The sequence below is a fragment of the Sinohyriopsis cumingii genome, chromosome 5 (assembly GCF_028554795.1).
Source record: "Sinohyriopsis cumingii isolate HCF-2022 chromosome 5, ASM2855479v2, whole genome shotgun sequence".
NCBI classification, from domain to species: domain Eukaryota; kingdom Metazoa; phylum Mollusca; class Bivalvia; order Unionida; family Unionidae; genus Sinohyriopsis; species Sinohyriopsis cumingii.
In genome coordinates this window covers 30,932,834-30,949,696 of record NC_142965.1, presented here as the reverse complement: position 1 = coordinate 30,949,696, position 16,863 = coordinate 30,932,834, and the positions used below count along the sequence as shown (strand labels likewise).

General features: G+C 43.3%; 1 protein-coding gene across 1 annotated transcript in view; it reads left to right on the top strand.

Annotated features, from left to right (window-relative positions):
* The window catches only part of LOC149798875 (uncharacterized), a 147,182-nt gene that overhangs the window by 53,598 nt on the left and 76,721 nt on the right, over positions 1-16,863 (top strand). Inside the window, exon 7 of the mRNA XM_089957790.1 lies at positions 16,122-16,325. Coding sequence (XP_089813916.1) covers positions 16,122-16,325 — 204 coding nt within the window. The remainder of the gene's footprint in view (positions 1-16,121; positions 16,326-16,863) is intronic.

Here is a 16,863-nt window from a genome sequence, read left to right as displayed (position 1 = left end):
TCGTGGAAAGTTACCAGTTCATGGACCCCCTGAACCCGAGGGATAGTTTGTACGGAGGAAGGACCAATGCCACCTGTTTGTTATACCACGCCGACGAAGAGAAAGGAGAAGAAATCAAATACTTGGACGTGTGTTCGCTGTATCCCTACGTATGCAAATATTGTCGCTTTCCTGCAGGGCACCCACAATTGTTCACGGAACACATCGACCTGAAAAACATTCGACAATACGAAGGCTTGATCAAGTGCAAAGTTTTGCCTCCCACCGACTTGTATCATCCCGTGTTACCTCACCATTGTCAAGGCAAACTGATGTTTCCTTTGTGCCGTACTTGTGCCGAAACGTGCAACCATGACAAGCCTTGTCGTGCTGACCCAGGAAGAACGCACCTTGACAGGAACCTGGGTCAGCGTAGAATTGTTCAAAGCTCTGGACATGGGATACCAACTGTTAGAAGTGTACGAAATTTGTCACTTTCCCCAAGACACAACAATACCACAAGGGTGACCCCACGCAGAAAGGCATTTTCGCAGACTACGTGGATGCCTTTTTGAAACTGAAGCAAGAAGCCAGCGGCTATCCGTCCTGGTGTCACACTCCCGAAGACCAAAAGACATTCAAAGAGAAATACTATGAACAAGAAGGCATCCCTTTAGATCACATCGAGAAAAACGAAGGCAGGCGATCGTTTGCCAAAGTGATGTTAAATTGCTTGTGGGGTAAAATGGCACAACGACCGTGTTTACCCAAGACGGAATATTTGACCGAACCTTCCCTCTACTTCCAGATGATTCACGACAAAACCAAATACATGAAACACGTGGACGTCGTTCGCGAGGATTTGATCTTAGTGAATTACGAAGAAGATCTGGACTTTGTACAAGACGACCCCTTTGGAAATGTTATCATTGCGGCTTACATGACAGCTCATGCTCGCTTAAAATTGTACGAAGCTTTAGAACTGTTAGGGGAACGTGTCCTGTACTTTGACACGGACAGTTGCATTTACATCGATCACCCGAGTTAACAGCACCCTGACATCGAAGGAGACCGTTTAGGAGCCTGGACATACGAGCACCCCGACGACAAGATTCTAAGTTTCGCCAGTGGTGGTCCTAAAATTTACGGTTACGAATACCGGGACAAAGGAGACGTGCACACGACGTGTAAAATGAAAGGATTGACTCTGAATTATCGTACCAGTCGAGTGGTGAACTTTGGCGTATTGAAAGAAGCTTTGGAGTCTAGAGAAGATGAACACTTTAAAGTGAACACCTATCAACCCAGCAAGATTGTACGTTTACCCACTCACTACATTGTCAGTCGACCCTTGGAAAAAGTCTATCAAATCGTGTACCAGAAGCGAGTGCGACTGCCCAACCACTTTACTTTGCCGTATGGACATGTTGGTATAAAACATTGGTTGTAAGAGGATAGCCACCCACCAGAATGATGACTTCGCCACAGCAAGAATCGAGTGAGAAACCCGATGGGAACTCCAAGTTCAAACCCTACCATTTTCCGGTTTTCTTGCCTGACTATTGTGATTGTGCCTGTCGAGTGGACACGTTTCAAGCATGGCCTACGGATAGGAAAGGATTACCTTCTTCGCATGTTTTAGCTACAACAGGATTTGTCTACTTGGGACCTGAGTCAGGATTGGGATACGAAGTACAGTGTTTCGCTTGCGGACTGAAGTTACAAATGGATCTATGTATCTATAAAGATTCAGCTATTCTGGAACATACTCGATGGTCTCCGCACTGCCCTTACCTTTCTATGGCCTTTCCAGCCATTACACTACGGTACAATTATGACGGTACCTTAGAAACGGTACCTTCCAAAACTAGACATAAAAAGGAACGATGTACAAGGCTGAGACTGCATTGCGACTAGTATAAAAAGGGGCTATGGTTAAGATCGATAGTTCATTGTGACTACCAAGACCAAGCGAACAAGATGAATACTTTTAGAGAAACACAAAACAAGTTCAGACAGGTACACGTCAAGTGTGGGACTTCTGAAGTGGAATGCGATTGTGAGCCTTGCGATGGGAACGATGCTGTACGCTGTGACCTTAGCGATGCCGTAAAACATCATGGGAACTTTGTTCTCACTACCCCTATCATGGAAAGTGATGCTGTGCGTGCCAAACCTGAGGGATGCGACAGCGATGACGCTCGTCCTCTTGGACACTTTACTGCGTTTCATTTTAAAGGTGGATGTTCACCTTCATGTCTACCCCCCCCCTACGGATGTCATCCAGCCCTGAGCAAACTCCTGTCCATGTCACCCAACCCTCATCGAAACGAACCTGTGAAAGACGAATATTCGTTTCCTGTGCGTTTGTCGGAATACTGCGACTTTGAAAATCGTCTTCAGTCGTTCAAAGGAAAATGGCCTAAGTATCTGGGAGGACCGACCCACGGAGAATTAGCCAGAGCCGGATTGTTCTACTTGGGCGAAGGGGATAAAGTCAAGTGCTTCAGTTGCGGTGTGTCACTTCACCACTGGGAACCGCAAGATTCGGCCTACGTAGAACATGCTCGATGGTCACCGAATTTTCATTACTTACCCTTAGTGGGACCGAGACATTGAAGTAACTTACCATAACCTGTTTATGGATACTTTACAAGAGAATATTCGTGCTTTGCCTGTGGAGTTGAGAGAAAGGATTTACCGAGAGCTGGTCAAAATACAAGTCAAACGTAAAGAACAATTTCATCCGTTACGTCACCGGTGTTTGAACCACTGGTACCTGAATGCTATACAAGGACTGATTTAGTTGAAAGTGTTCCATTGGACAGACATTGATCAACGATCCCCTAGTTTTAAAAAGGATTGGTTTGCTATTGATGATTCTATCTACTACATTGTAAACTTACTGCATCGAATTCCAGAGGAAGAGTTAACGAATTACCAACATCTTGTACACAATGTCAACTTAGTGAAAGAGGAAACTTCTGAACGAATTGTAATGTGTAAATTAGTAACTAAACGATTTAAATTCGACACTGAAGTAAAACCATGTCTGTGCAAACGGTACATTTCTTCTGTCAGACAAAAAAGGATTTAGTATGACCTATTCATGGATACCTTACAAGAGAACATTCGTGCTTTGCCTGTGGAGTTGAGAGAACGCATTTACCGAGAGCTGGTCAAAATACAAGTCAAACGTAAAGAACAGCTGCATCCGTTACGTCACCAGATCTTTAACCACTGGTACCTGAATGGTATAAGAGAACTGATTCGTCAGAAATTGTTTCAGTGGTCAGACCTTGTTCAATACTTCCAGGCCCCCGATGATCCACGTGTTGATCATTTTGGTTACTTCGAGATTCACCTAGTGCAATGCACTGAGGAAGACAAGTTAAAGGATTACCAACATTTGTTACGTGGAATCTACTTAGCGGAAGAGGATACTTCTAAACAAACTCTGACGTTTAGGTTACAGTATGCAACATTTACATTCCCCACTAGAGAACGAAGATCTCTGGGTAGAAAGTACGTGTATTGTTTCCGAAACAAAGAGAGTATAAAAACAGGCTGCCATGCCACGACTTTTATCACATGTAATTGAACAGATTCCGTGGAAGGAACTCAATGACCATATTCAAACCGTGGATCATTACCATCAATTATTACAAGAACTGTATCCATTCAATTTGGGTCGACAAGTGGTGTGTGTCTTAGTGACGTGTTTTCTGGGATTTTGTTTACCAGCCGATTCCTTGTGAACTCTTTACGAACAGTACTTACCACCCCAATGCCCTTAAATGGTCACGAAAGACTCCTTTTGCTCAAAGCCTTGCGTTTTCATCTGGATACTTCTCGACCTCAACAGGAAAAAAGATTCGTCAACTTTTAGCTACCGAAGACGTGTATCACGATGTGTGTGTAGCTTGTGACTTACACCCCCATTGGACAGATGTCCGTGCCTGGAAAAAATGGGGTTTGAGGCTTGGACCCAAGAAGTGGCCCAGTATGCACGAGAGTTGTTCAAGGAAAAAAGTTACTTTTCAATCTGTGTTAGTGACAGTGCCAGAAGAACCCGTCACCCAGGACAGGACTGTCGTGGACAAGCCTGAAAGACCCTTTCGGGAGGACACTTGTGTGACCTTACCCCTATAGAACTGGTCAGAACATTACCCAAAACATGTTGTACAGACACTTGTGTTTATTCCACGTTAATGGTTTTTATGTGCCTTTTATCTTTGTACTTAAGCCTCTGGCTTTTATATATTTTTGTCTTTCGTGTTCATGTTTAAAACATTCAATAAACGTGTTCTGAAAAAGTATATAAACTCTCGTCTTGTTTGTTTTCGTGTCACAAGTGACATTCCTAACACTATGGCTACTTCTGCTGTCTCTGATCCCTCTTCCTCCACTGTCAAAGTCATCGACGAACACTTAGATCGTGCCACTTGGGAGGCTTTGTATCTTCGCCATCCCTTTAACATGCCCATTGCTGGACCTAGCGGTTCAGGCAAAACCGAATTCGTCAAACGTTGATCGAACACAAACATCATTTGATCGAACGTCCACCTCAACGCATCGAGTGGTGTTACAAAGAGTGGCAATCGGCATACTGCCTCTTGCGAGAAAGTCAAGGCGATTCCATCGTGTTTGTGGAAGGCATTCCTAAAGAAGACGACGGCATCGTCTCTGACTCCCGTCAAACCCATTTGGTCATTTTCGACGACATGTTAGGAGAAGACGAAGAAGAAATTAAACTGTGGTTCACGCGAAAAGGGCATCACCGTAATGCCAGTGTCGTTTACATCACCCAACATTTGTTTCAACAAAGTATAGCCCATCGCACCATCAGTCTCAATGCACATTACGTGGTCTTGTTTAAAAGCCCTCGAGATAAATCGCAAGTGCAAGTCTTAGCCAAACAGTTAGGAACGCCTTGGCTGACTCAGGCGTACGACGATGCCACTCAAACTCCACACGCCTATTTACTCGTCGATTTGAAACCTACGACTCCCGAGGATTTGCGATTTCGTACCCACTTGTTTCACCACTGGTGCCAAGACGGAGGGCCTGTCCTGTACACGTCTCCGTCCTCGACTTAATTTCACTCCACAAAAAAATCTATAAAAACCTCAGACACTTTTCGTCTGTCTCACACAGTTTGAACATGACGTCCCTTCAGTCGCATCTTCCCGTCAAATTGATTCGTGCCTTGTATGGCATCAGTCGAGAAAAAGATCCACAAACACGAGCCCGTGTCTTAGAAGCTAGTCTCAAAGAAGTCTTACGATGGTTCACGGTGACAGCACGTCAATTACTACAAGGGGTCATTCATATTCCTCATCAAACCAAACGCTTTTTTGATCGAAACAAAGTCGCTTTGACCCAACTGGCCGATCACCGCATCGACACTCAAACCAAAAAACAAATCATTTTGAAACCTGGAGGTAGCGGTACCCTAGGAGGGGTCATCATTCGCTCTCTCTTAAGATGGGATCCTAATGCCCCCAAAGTTCTCCCCAAGAAAAAAGTCAAACGAAGCTCCAAGAAGAAGAAAAAGACCAGGTCCCCAAGGAGAACTTCTCCAGGCGCGGGATCCTCCTCTTACCAGACACCACCCCGGAAAAAGAAAAGAAGCCCCCAGAAAAAGAAACAGAGAAAAAGTCCCCAGAAAAAGAAAAGTCCACAGAAGAAAACTAGTCGCAAGAGAGGCACTTCGGCCAGGACGCAACCTTACACTCGCAAACCACGACCTGCCACGGCGGTGACTGCGTCTCCAGCAGCCTCACGTTCATCCACTTCTCCGTTGATGACACCAAGAACTGAAGAGTACTTGGAGACGTTGATCACACCAAGAACTTCTCCGTTGATGACCCCAAGAACTTCCCCAGTGGCAGGACCCTCCAATTTAGTGGCAGTGGCTGCTGCTCACAAAGTACCTTCTCCCAAAATCAAAGTCCAAGAAAGATCGGGCATGTTACAAAGTTTACTGGATTTGTCCAAGCAAGAACTGGCTCGATTTAGTCCGTTGCGTACCCCTGCACGACGTGTCATGCCTGTCCTCAAGTTGATACGACGTAAAGACAATCAGTGGCGACGCGTTCCAGTATAAAAAAGGTGTGTGACCAAGGAGGGTATCAGTGTTTCTTGGTGCTGAAGACTCAAAGATGTCACCCTCCAGAAAACATCCCTCTTCTAAACAACCCCAAGGAAAGAAAAGGAAAGGACTGCCTCCTCGTTTAGTCAAACATGGGGACATGTTATCTGTCCTGTCCAAAGCTTCTCCACCTCTACGAAAAAAACTCATTCAATCAGCTTCCAAAGAGGTCATCGATACCGTGTGCGAATGTTGTTTGAACGTCTTGAAAGGTACGATTCCTTTGTCTAAACACCAGAAAGATTGCTTAGGAAAACATCGTGACGTTCTTCGTCAAATGGTTCAAAAGAAAATCCCCCTTCTTCAAAAGAAGAAGATGTTAGTCCAACGTGGAGGCATTTTACCCCTCTTGTTAGGTCCATTGTTGAAAGGAGTCTTGGGAACCATGTTGGGAGGACTGGTGGAAGCAAGATAAAAAGGCCCTCTGAAGTCCCAAGATCTCAGAATCGACCCTTGACAACCCCATGGAAGGACGAAAACTAGCTTTAGTGCCTTACAAACGATGGATGGAATACCATCGTTGGCAAGAACAACACATCCCGCTTTTACCTCCCAATCCCCATTTGAGCGAAATGTCCCAGTTACAACACGAATTGCAGTCCTTGATGGATCGCCAAGATTTGTCCGAAACAGAAAAATCGCAAAAGTACGGTCAACTCTTGCAACGACTGCAACTCTTTCACCAGAAAGCCTCAGACGAAAGAGCTCTTCCCACTCTGAAAGATTTTAAGACCTTGATGAAAAGTCCAGCACCATCACCAGCACCACCACCACCACTACCAGTGACCAAGACAGAAAAAGGAGAAGAAGAAGGAGGTTTCAAACTCCACCAGAAATAGTACGCAAGTTAACAACACCACCTACCTCCAGAATTGGAGGGATTAAAATGATGATGACCACCCCTTCTTCATCACAAGAGAAAAAGAAAGTGAAGACAGAAGTGAAGACAGAAGTGAAACAAGAACCGATATCCCCTGTTCCGACATCCTCCTCTGCGAGAGCTATTGCTGGTCGCACACGCAAAGCATTGCAATCCAAGAAAGTACCCAAGAGAAAAAAAGGTAGCATCTTCCAAGAGTGGGTGCCTTATTAACACACAAACAAAAATGGAAAAAGTGTTAGCCAGCATTTACTACGATCCCTCCCATCCTGCAGGTTACGCAGGAGTTCAAAAATTGTATCGTGCTGCCAAAACTCGACTGAAAAGTCTCCGTTTACCTCAAGTGCAACGATGGTTACAAGAACAAGCTACTTACACTTTACACAAACCCATTCGACGCAAGTTTTCCAGACGTCGCACCCGAGTGGAAGGCATCGATCATCAATGGCAAGCCGATTTAGACGATGTCTCTCATTTGGCCAGCTACAATCGCGGCTACAAATATTTGTTTTGTGTCATCGACGTCTTTTCCAAATTTGCCTGGGTCGTGCCCTTGACTTCCAAATCGAGCAGCGAGCTAGTGCAAGCCCTGCAACGAGTGTTGAAACAAAGCGGTCATCACCCTCTTCGATGGCAAACGGACAAAGGTACCGAATTTCTGAACCAAGCTTTCCAAAAAGAATTAAAGAAACGTGACATTCATTTTTTTACCACCAAGAATCCCGAAACCAAAGCCAGCATCGTGGAACGTTTTCAACGCACTTTGAAAGAACGCATGTGGAAATATTTTACGCATCACCACACTCTGAAGTATATCGACATCTTACCGCACCTGGTACAAGCGTACAACCAATCTTACCATCGAAGCATCGGACGTGCCCCGCAAGAAGTGACTCTCGACAACGAAGTGTTGGTGTTTGAGCGCCTGTTTGGTACGTCCCCGACGAGGGCTGTCCCCAAGAAAAGTGGGGTGTTGGCCGTAGGAGATTGGGTGCGCATTGGCAAAACCAAACGCACTTTCGACAAAGGTTACTTACCTAACTGGACGACCGAATTGTTTCGTGTCACTGGACGAGTGCATGGCCGTCATCCTGCCGTCTATAAACTGGAAGACATAAACGGAGAAGTGCTGAAAGGAACGTTTTACTTACCCAAGTTACAACGTGTCACCAAAAAAGAAGAGGTGTACGACATCGAAATCATTCTCGAACGCAGAACCCGTAAAGTGGGCAAACGACGTGTCAAAGAAGTCAAAGTACGTTGGAAAGGATATCCACCCAGTTTTGATTCTTGGATCGACGCTTCGCAAGTCATCGACTATAAAAAGAAGTGACCATCATGCCCTTTCACACAGACGCAGCTACGTCGACCACTCCTTCACCTAGTTCTTCTCTGCAAGATTTACAAAAACAACCTTTGTGGGTGTGGTGTGGAGAACGTGTGCCTAAAATGCAAATCGTCTTTTTCTGCCAAATCTTCGTGGTGTATTGTGTCATCGGGGCAGCCATTGCCAATTTGACTTTGCAACAAGGAGACAAACAACTTTGTATCATTTTATTGAGCAGTTGCATCGGTTACCTGCTTCCCAATCCCTCCCTGAAATTCTCCTCGAACGGGAACAACGGGAACCTTGTGTCCAGTGCCAGTGTCAGTGACCACTCCAACAACAACAATAACCCCATTTTGAGCGGAGACACGCCTCTGACGTCCAGTAACCCCTCGGACAGCCACAGAACTCTGGAATTATGAGTCACCAAAACCAATTTTACTTAGCCATACCCAGTGACAGTTCCATGGAGATGCTTTCCCACAACATGTTGTGCTGTTACACGGCCAAATTACCTCAGCCCATCCCATTAGATCACGAAGCCCATTGGGAAGTGGCTTTAGTAGAAATCATTCACCCGACCCAAGTCCGCAATGTCCTTCCCAATCAAAATAAATCTGATGTGGAAGTTCATGACGAGCAAATACAACAGTACTTGGATACCCATGGCAAATATAACATAAAAAATAGCCACTGTCACACAAAATCAAAAGTGGACTACCTATGAGTTGTTCATTCCCGCAGGCTATTACTTTAGTGGTCAACATTTGGTCAGCACCATAGCCTCCAGGTTTAATGTCGTGTTTCTGCAAGCTTTGCAGAGTGTCAATAAAAGTGTCACCCTGGAGTACCACAAAACAGCTCGTCGCTTCCTGATGAAATTTCCTGAGGGGCGTAAAATCATGTCTTTCTTATTTTGTCCTGAATTGTTTGCCATGTTGGGCGGGGACATGGAGATGAGGAAGAAAGTAGAAAAAGAAAAAGGCGAATTACTAGTCATTTCTGACAACGATACTTTTGCCAAGTATTTTCGTACCCCGGTAGAACTGAACCAAGGACTGAATTTGATGTTTGTGTACTCCGATGTGGTGGAGAACAACGTGGTGGGACACACCTCCGTACCGTTACTGCGTGTCATTCCTTTCAAAGTGGATTCTGTCACGAACGCTGACGAGGAAGGTGGAAACACTTATCACGTCCACCGCGAATTTGTACATCCTCACTATTTGCCTGTCAGCAAGTCTTATTTGGACACGGTCAACCTTGCTACAAAAGGAGATCTGGGACAAAATATTCCATTCACCAAAGGAAAAGTCACGGTGAAACTCCATTTTCGAAAACGGTTCTCTCACGTCTCGTAAGTCATGTATCCAGTGTACCGAGGGGTTGCTCGACAGCGAGGACACGGTTTAGGAGATATGCTAAAATCGGCCTTTCGTTCGGGGGCTCCGGTGTTGAAACCGATGGTGACACTCGGATTGCACGCCTTGAAAGATGCCGCACTGACGCAAGGCAAAGAATTTCTCCAAAATGTCATCATCGACAAACAAAATCCCAAAGAAGCCTTCATGAGGGCAGGCAAAAATGTCTTGCTGCAAACGGGTAAAGACCTTTTGAGCCGACGAGAAACTCCTATAAATGCCCTGCATGCTACCGAGTCAGGCATTCAGCAAGGACAAGGGAGAAAGAGACGACGAAGAAAACACCCTTTCACCAGACTTCACACGTCTAAACCTAGAAAGACTAAGAAAAGAAGAACCGTTCGAGACTTAGACGTTTTCGATTATTGACAAACAGAAAAAAATGATGCACCGAGAGTCTTGCGCCTGTTCCGAGTCGGAACTAGATCTCTTTGCCATGCCCCCCACCATGATGACCATGCAAGAATCCCAATGTGTGGAATTTCATCCCGTCTCCTCATTGACCGATTCCGCTCCCATCGAGTTTGAAATCAAAGGACAGCCCGAAGATTACATCGATCTGAATAGCAGTTACCTGTACTTGAAAGTGAAAGTGTTAGAACCACCCAACGCTAATCTAGACGCTGATGAAGCAGTAGCTTCCGTCAATAATTTTATGCATTTCTTGTTTAGCGAAGTGGACTTGTACTTGAATAACAAACTGGTCAGCAGCAGCATGGATACTTACCCTTACCGAGCGTACCTGGAAAATCTCTTGACGTACGGAAAAGAAGCCAAGAACACTCATCTGGATGCTTGCGTGTATGGAAACCTGACAATGCGACTAAGTTCGACAGCATTGCAATTGCTGGGAGTGATTCAAATTTAACGGGATTTGTAGAACGACGAACGAAAATTGCACTATGTCGCACTTTAGAACTGATGGATCGCTTGCATCTAGACATGTGGTTACAAGAAAAGTATTTGCTGAACGGTGTGGATATCCGTCTGAGACTGAATCTCAGCAGTGCCGCTTTCCATTTGATGGCTGCTGCTGATGCCACTTACAAAACCAAAATTGAAGAAGCCAGACTCTACCTGCGTCGTGTGGAAGTGTTGCCTAAAGTGGGAAACGACATCAGTCAGACGTTGAGCAGAACGACCGCCAAGTATCCGATCCGACGAGTGGAAGTGAAAACCTTCACCATTCCCAGGGGACAGCGATCCATGATCGAAGATCATCTCTTTCAAGGACAGTTACCCAAGCGTTTAATCGTTGGTATCGTAAGCAATTCAGCTTTCAACGGAGCCTACCATGAAAAGCCTTTCTACTTTCAACACTTTGGCGTGTCCAAGATTGAAGTCAGTCGCGATGCAAGACCTTGTGTACCCGACCCTTTGAACCTGACTTTGGTGCCGCGAAGAATTATTTGAGATCGTACTTGTCCTTGTACGAAGCCAAGGGACAGTTAGGAACCAACACCAGTCACGGCATTACGTACGACGATTACGCAGAAGGCTATGCTTTGTGGGCTTTTGATTTCACTCCAGACCAAGGCAGCGACGAGGGACATTTCCACCCTATAAAATCGGGTCAGATTCGTGTGGAAATTCAGTTTGCACACCGAGACCCTGATGTAACAGTGAACGTCATCCTGTATGCAGAATTCGATAATACCATAGAAATCAACAGTTTGAGAGAAGTCATTCTAGATTATTAGAAGCCATGGAAGACTGTTATCCCTCTTTACCTAGTGGAGAAACTTTGGACATGGAATGTGAGGAGACCGTGGAAGAAGAAGAATCCCAAGACAAAGACGAAGAAGCCTTCATGATGAAGTCAAGATGGCAAGAACAAGAAGCCCATTTAGTCTCCTGTTTTGCTACGGTCCTGGCAGATATAATGAAAGAACTGATCAAGGAAGAGTGCTATGGATGTCACAACGATCATCCCAGTCAAATTCAACACGACAAATGTCTGATGTTGAGTCAAGAAGAAAAGTTGGACGAATATCTGGACAAAGCTTGGGATCACATCGAGATAGAATTCGTGTTGAATGAGTGGTATAAAGGCTTGCGTGAACATTCTTCTCCTCCATTAACAACTCAAGAGATCCATCGCATCGAAGCTCTCTTGGACCAGAGTAAGAAGTCGGAGCTAAACGCTTTTTACTTGTCAGACATTTGCAAGCAAAAAGTCAGGATCGAATTGATCACTTATCATTACCTGTGAAGAAGAAGAAGAAGAAAAAACCACACAAATCAATGGATACCTGGGAACTTTATTACCTTTTGAACCACAGTTCGTACACGGCTTCTTGGAATCCTGTCGTCTGTGCTAAACATGAACTCCCTCATCGCAAACCTCAAGACCATCAAGCTTATGTGATCAACACGGACGACGGTCATCTCCCAGGAACCCACTGGGTAGCCGTTTACTTTCCTCAAGAAGGATGTGTGGAATATTTCGATTCGTATGGATTGCTCCCTTTGGAAGACGATATCATTGACTTTATGAGATGAAATGCTCAGACCACCCGTTTCAATAATGTGAAATTACAAAGCACAGATTCCTTGGTGTGTGGATAATATTGTGTGTATTTTCTGCATCATCGCAGCCTGGGCTATTCCTTAGAACATTTAGTGACTCATTTTGATCCTCGTTCTTCTTCTAGAAACGATGTGAAAGTAGATCAATGGTTTTGTGACCATTATGCTTATCTTTTGTCTCAAGCTAGGAAACGTTTTGTCCATCAATGGCATAATGACTTCCAACAGTGGAAATCACAATTTCATTCACAACGTTGTCAGCCCTGTCCAAAATAATGTGTTAGTTGAAAAAAAATGTTTGTGATTAGAAAAAAATGTTTGATGTTATATTGTTGGATTATTGTTAAAAAATCTTAGAGTTGTTTGTTAGTGTTAAGTAACTTTGAATAAAAAAATGTTGTGTTTTGAAGAAAAAATGCCTTTGTCCTTTGTTTGGTTATAAGAATTTTGATTCATGCTCTTTGACTTCTTACTATCCCTCTCATGACACTCATTGAACGTTCCGGCTCGAAAACCGTGGAGGAATGTTTTCCTTCAAGTCCGCGCTTTGACTTTAAAGCCGGGGGTAGCCTCCAGTCTAACCATCCATTGTCGACTCATCCTCCTACGAAGATGTGCTCCAAACTAGCTAAGCTAAACGAAGCCTACGTGAATTTGCATAGGGTCAGACACAGTCTGATACCGAAGCCAGAAGAGATAGAGAATGTGAGAATGTTAAAAGTCACTGAAGACCTGATAGAAGAGCTCTTCAGAGAAGAAGTGAACAGGGAGAAAGAAGAATGGACAGAGAAGTACAGACTTCAGAGACAGCAGCAGCAACAGCAACAACAACAACAGCAGCAGCAGCAGCAACCTGAACCTGACAGAGGCTTTGTCGATTGTCGTATCGACACCAAAGAGTTCTTCTTCTCTTTCCGAAGAAGCAGACCTATCGTCAGAAAGCCTATCGTCAGAGGACGTCGCATTCTTAGAAACTAAAAGATTGCCATAGCAAACAAAAAAACAGCCCTTTTCAGGGCTACCCAATACTCTAGAAAAGAAATAGTAATCCATTTGCCAATGTGTGTATGTAGAGTAGCGTGAATATAAACACTGACTCTTTTTTATAGTGTGAGTATATGTGTTTGTAAGTGCTCACGTACGTTTGTGTCAATAGTAGATTAAGATCATGTTTTTTTGATGTTTGACGTGTGGGGAGAGTAGATTTGGGGTTTGATTTGATTGCTTTGCGTATGTGGATAGTATGTTATTTGTTTAATAAAATTTTTTAGGATAGTAATGGGTAGTATAAAAAAGTGAGTGAGTGTTTCTTTTAGGTCCGCGCGTTGTTTGGTCATGATCTAGGTAAGATCAATTTTGTTTTAGGGGGATGTTTTCCTTCACGTCCGCACTTTTAGTATAAATTGTAACTCGCTTGGCAGTCTAGCTACCCTGTTCATTCGTTAACAAGACGATGAATACCAGAATAAGCAAACTTCTTGAACTCCAGTTACATCTGGAATATGTCAGGCGCCTGTTAAATGAACTGGCAGCGGAGGCCATGGTAGAAGAGGGAAGAATAAAGAAGGAAGAGGAGGAGAGAAGACAGAGGGAAGAGGAGGAAAAGAAAATAGGAGAGAGGATGGCTTACAAGATACCAGAGACAGAGGATTGGGGTGCTGAAGCCAATCATCCTCCCTCTGCGCTCTCAGGAAAAAAGTAAAAGGAGACTGGGGAAGAAGATGTGTGTGTGGTGCCAGGCCTGGAAGGTGCCATCATTAACCAGGTGTCACTGGAGTTCAAAAACAAACAGCCCTTTTCAGGGCTACCCCAATCTCTAGAAAAGAAATAGTAATCCATTTGCCAATATGTGTATGTAGAGTAGTGTGAATGTAAACACTGACTCTTATGTATGTGTTTGTAAGAGCTGACGTACGTTTGTGTGGATAGTAGATTATTGGGCTTTGTAAGTGATCACGTATGTTTGTGTGGATAGTAAATTTGGGGTTTGATTTTAATGCTTTGCGTGTGTGGATAGTAGATTTGGTATTTGTTTATTGCTGCTTCACGTATGTGAATAGTAGATCATATGAAATGAGAAAAGTAGGGGATGTTTTCCTTCACGTCCGCGCGTTTTAAGTGATGATCTAGGTAATTACAATTTTGTTTTGGGGGATGTTTTCCATCACGTCCGTGCTTTAACTATAAGAACCCACAAAGTTCGTCATTCGCACCATTCTAAGGAATAAAAAAGGAAGATGGAAGTGTCCCAACTGTTTAATGATTTAAGGCATGTTTATTTTTGGATGGTGGATGGTGAATATGGAGTGGAAAGGATTGAAAGAGATTGGAAGTTAAGAACAAGTCTGCACTACGTGAACGAACTAAAATTAGCCAGGGAGATGATAGAGGGATTAATTGAAAAAGAAGTAAAGAGATTGAGAGGACTGATAAATCCCCCTTATGTCAGAGTGGGGACAATAAAAGAGGCCATGGAGAAGGTAAAAGAAGTAAGAAGGTTCTTGGAAGAGATAGAAGAAAGGTCAGAGTGGCCCTTTGTCAAAAGGAGTGTTGAACAATTGAAAAAAGGGAAAGAAAAGATGAGAAAGGTGATAGATGAAGAAGTGGAGAAAATAAAGGACAGGTGGGCAAAAGATAGAAAAGAAAAAGAAAATAGAAAGAAAAAGGAAGAACTAGAGAAACTAAACGCTAACTGGATGAAAATCCAACAGAAGTTCCGAGCCATGGGTCACCCAGACTGGATACCGGAAACAGAAAAGAAGAAGAAGAAAGGAATGATGGAAAAAATAAGGGGATGGATAAAGAAGTTAAGGAGTTAGAAGAAGAAGAAACCCAAAGGCCCTTTTCAGGGCCACTCCAATCTCTCGAAATGAGATAGACTTTCAATTGCCTACCCCATTTTTTTATCTTTTTTATTTTTTTTTATCCTTTTCTTTTAAACAAATAGAGACCCATCAGGTCGGGACCCTATTAAAATAGGGTCCCAACCCTGTTCCATTTTCCCTTGTCGCTCAACAGTCCCAAAATATATTCCCCATGTTAAATTCCCCTTGTCGCTCAACAGTCCCACGATTTATTCCCCATGTTAAATTCCCATTGTCGCCAGGGTACAAACTTTTTTCTCTAATGTTAAATTTTCCATTGTCGCCAGGGTACAACCCCCCTATTTTAACATTAAAGTCCCATTGTCGCTAGGGTATCCCCATTCACTACTCACAAGTGTTAATGAGCCGATCCTTTTTGTGACAGACGTTTCAACATTAATATCTCTTGATATTTTCTTCAAACTTGTTCTGGTGTACATATCGACTGCCTGTCCATCTTCAGGGACCGCAAAATAACATATACTTCCACCAGAACATATAGATTGTATTTAGCATTATCAATTTTTTAAAAATTCTGATCCATACACCAAAGTGAAACTCTTAGTTCTATGAATGATGGCATTCCTAGCTATCAACAGATGCTACACGCTGATCGCCTTTCTTTAGACTAATAACAGCATCGGGCAAAAGCAACGAAAGGAATGACAACAATTTTCATTTTCATACACATAATTAATTGAAACCAAGTTCTTTTTTATTCCAGTAAGTACATAATGATTACATTATAATAAAGTAGATTGATGAAATCTATTTGACCGAGAAAACAAGGCTCATCTCGAGCTACAGGCAGTGTTGGGCGTGAAGTTAAGATTATGTAGCCATTACATTATTGCTGAAAATTACATGGTGCAGGTCGCATCTATGCCCGCAACTCCTATATTGTTTTCTTTTCTTTATTCACATTTCCGTAGCTCCTAGAATGTTTTTGTTTCTTTTCCACATTTAGCGAGGCCTATATCTGCACGAGATAGGTCATGCGATTGGTCTAGTGCACGAGCACCAGCTGCCAGTACGGGACAATTACATCACTATCCAGTGGCAAAACGTACAGCGTGGGCTGGAGTTCTGTTTCGACAAGTACTCTGCGGAAGCCGTTGATATGATGAATGTACCGTACGAATATTCATCCGTCATGCATTATGGAGTTACGGTACGTCACAGGATGGACTAAGATGGCGTTTGCGGTCTTATCAAACAAGACCCTTGTAACACATTAGGTGGCGCTCTGCAGTTTCGTATTTTGCATAGGTTAGAATTTCAAGAAAAAAGAATTTACCCCGGTTTCCTCACTGGTTATACTGGCTACGTAAAAAAAAAAGACCTTTATATCTTAGGTATTATTCAAGGAACCTTTAATTCCCTTTGTTCCATTTATTATGGTATTTGATTGATTGGTGTAATATTGGTTATAGAGTATACATCTTTGCAGTACTCTAGATGTGAATCTTTCAGAGGTAAATTGTAAAAAAATAGAGCCAATATTAATTTTACATTTTATATATTTGGTAATTCATCAAATGCACTTTCAGAAGCTGGTATTGTCTAGTTAGCAAAATTCATTTTCCCAGTTTTAATAGGTGCTAAAGATAATGTACTTTAGACTAATTCAGGGTGATTTTTTTAGCAAAAGGCAGCAGTCATTTTAGTTAACAGTGTACTTAGATACTTAGATCATGTACAGTTTCCAT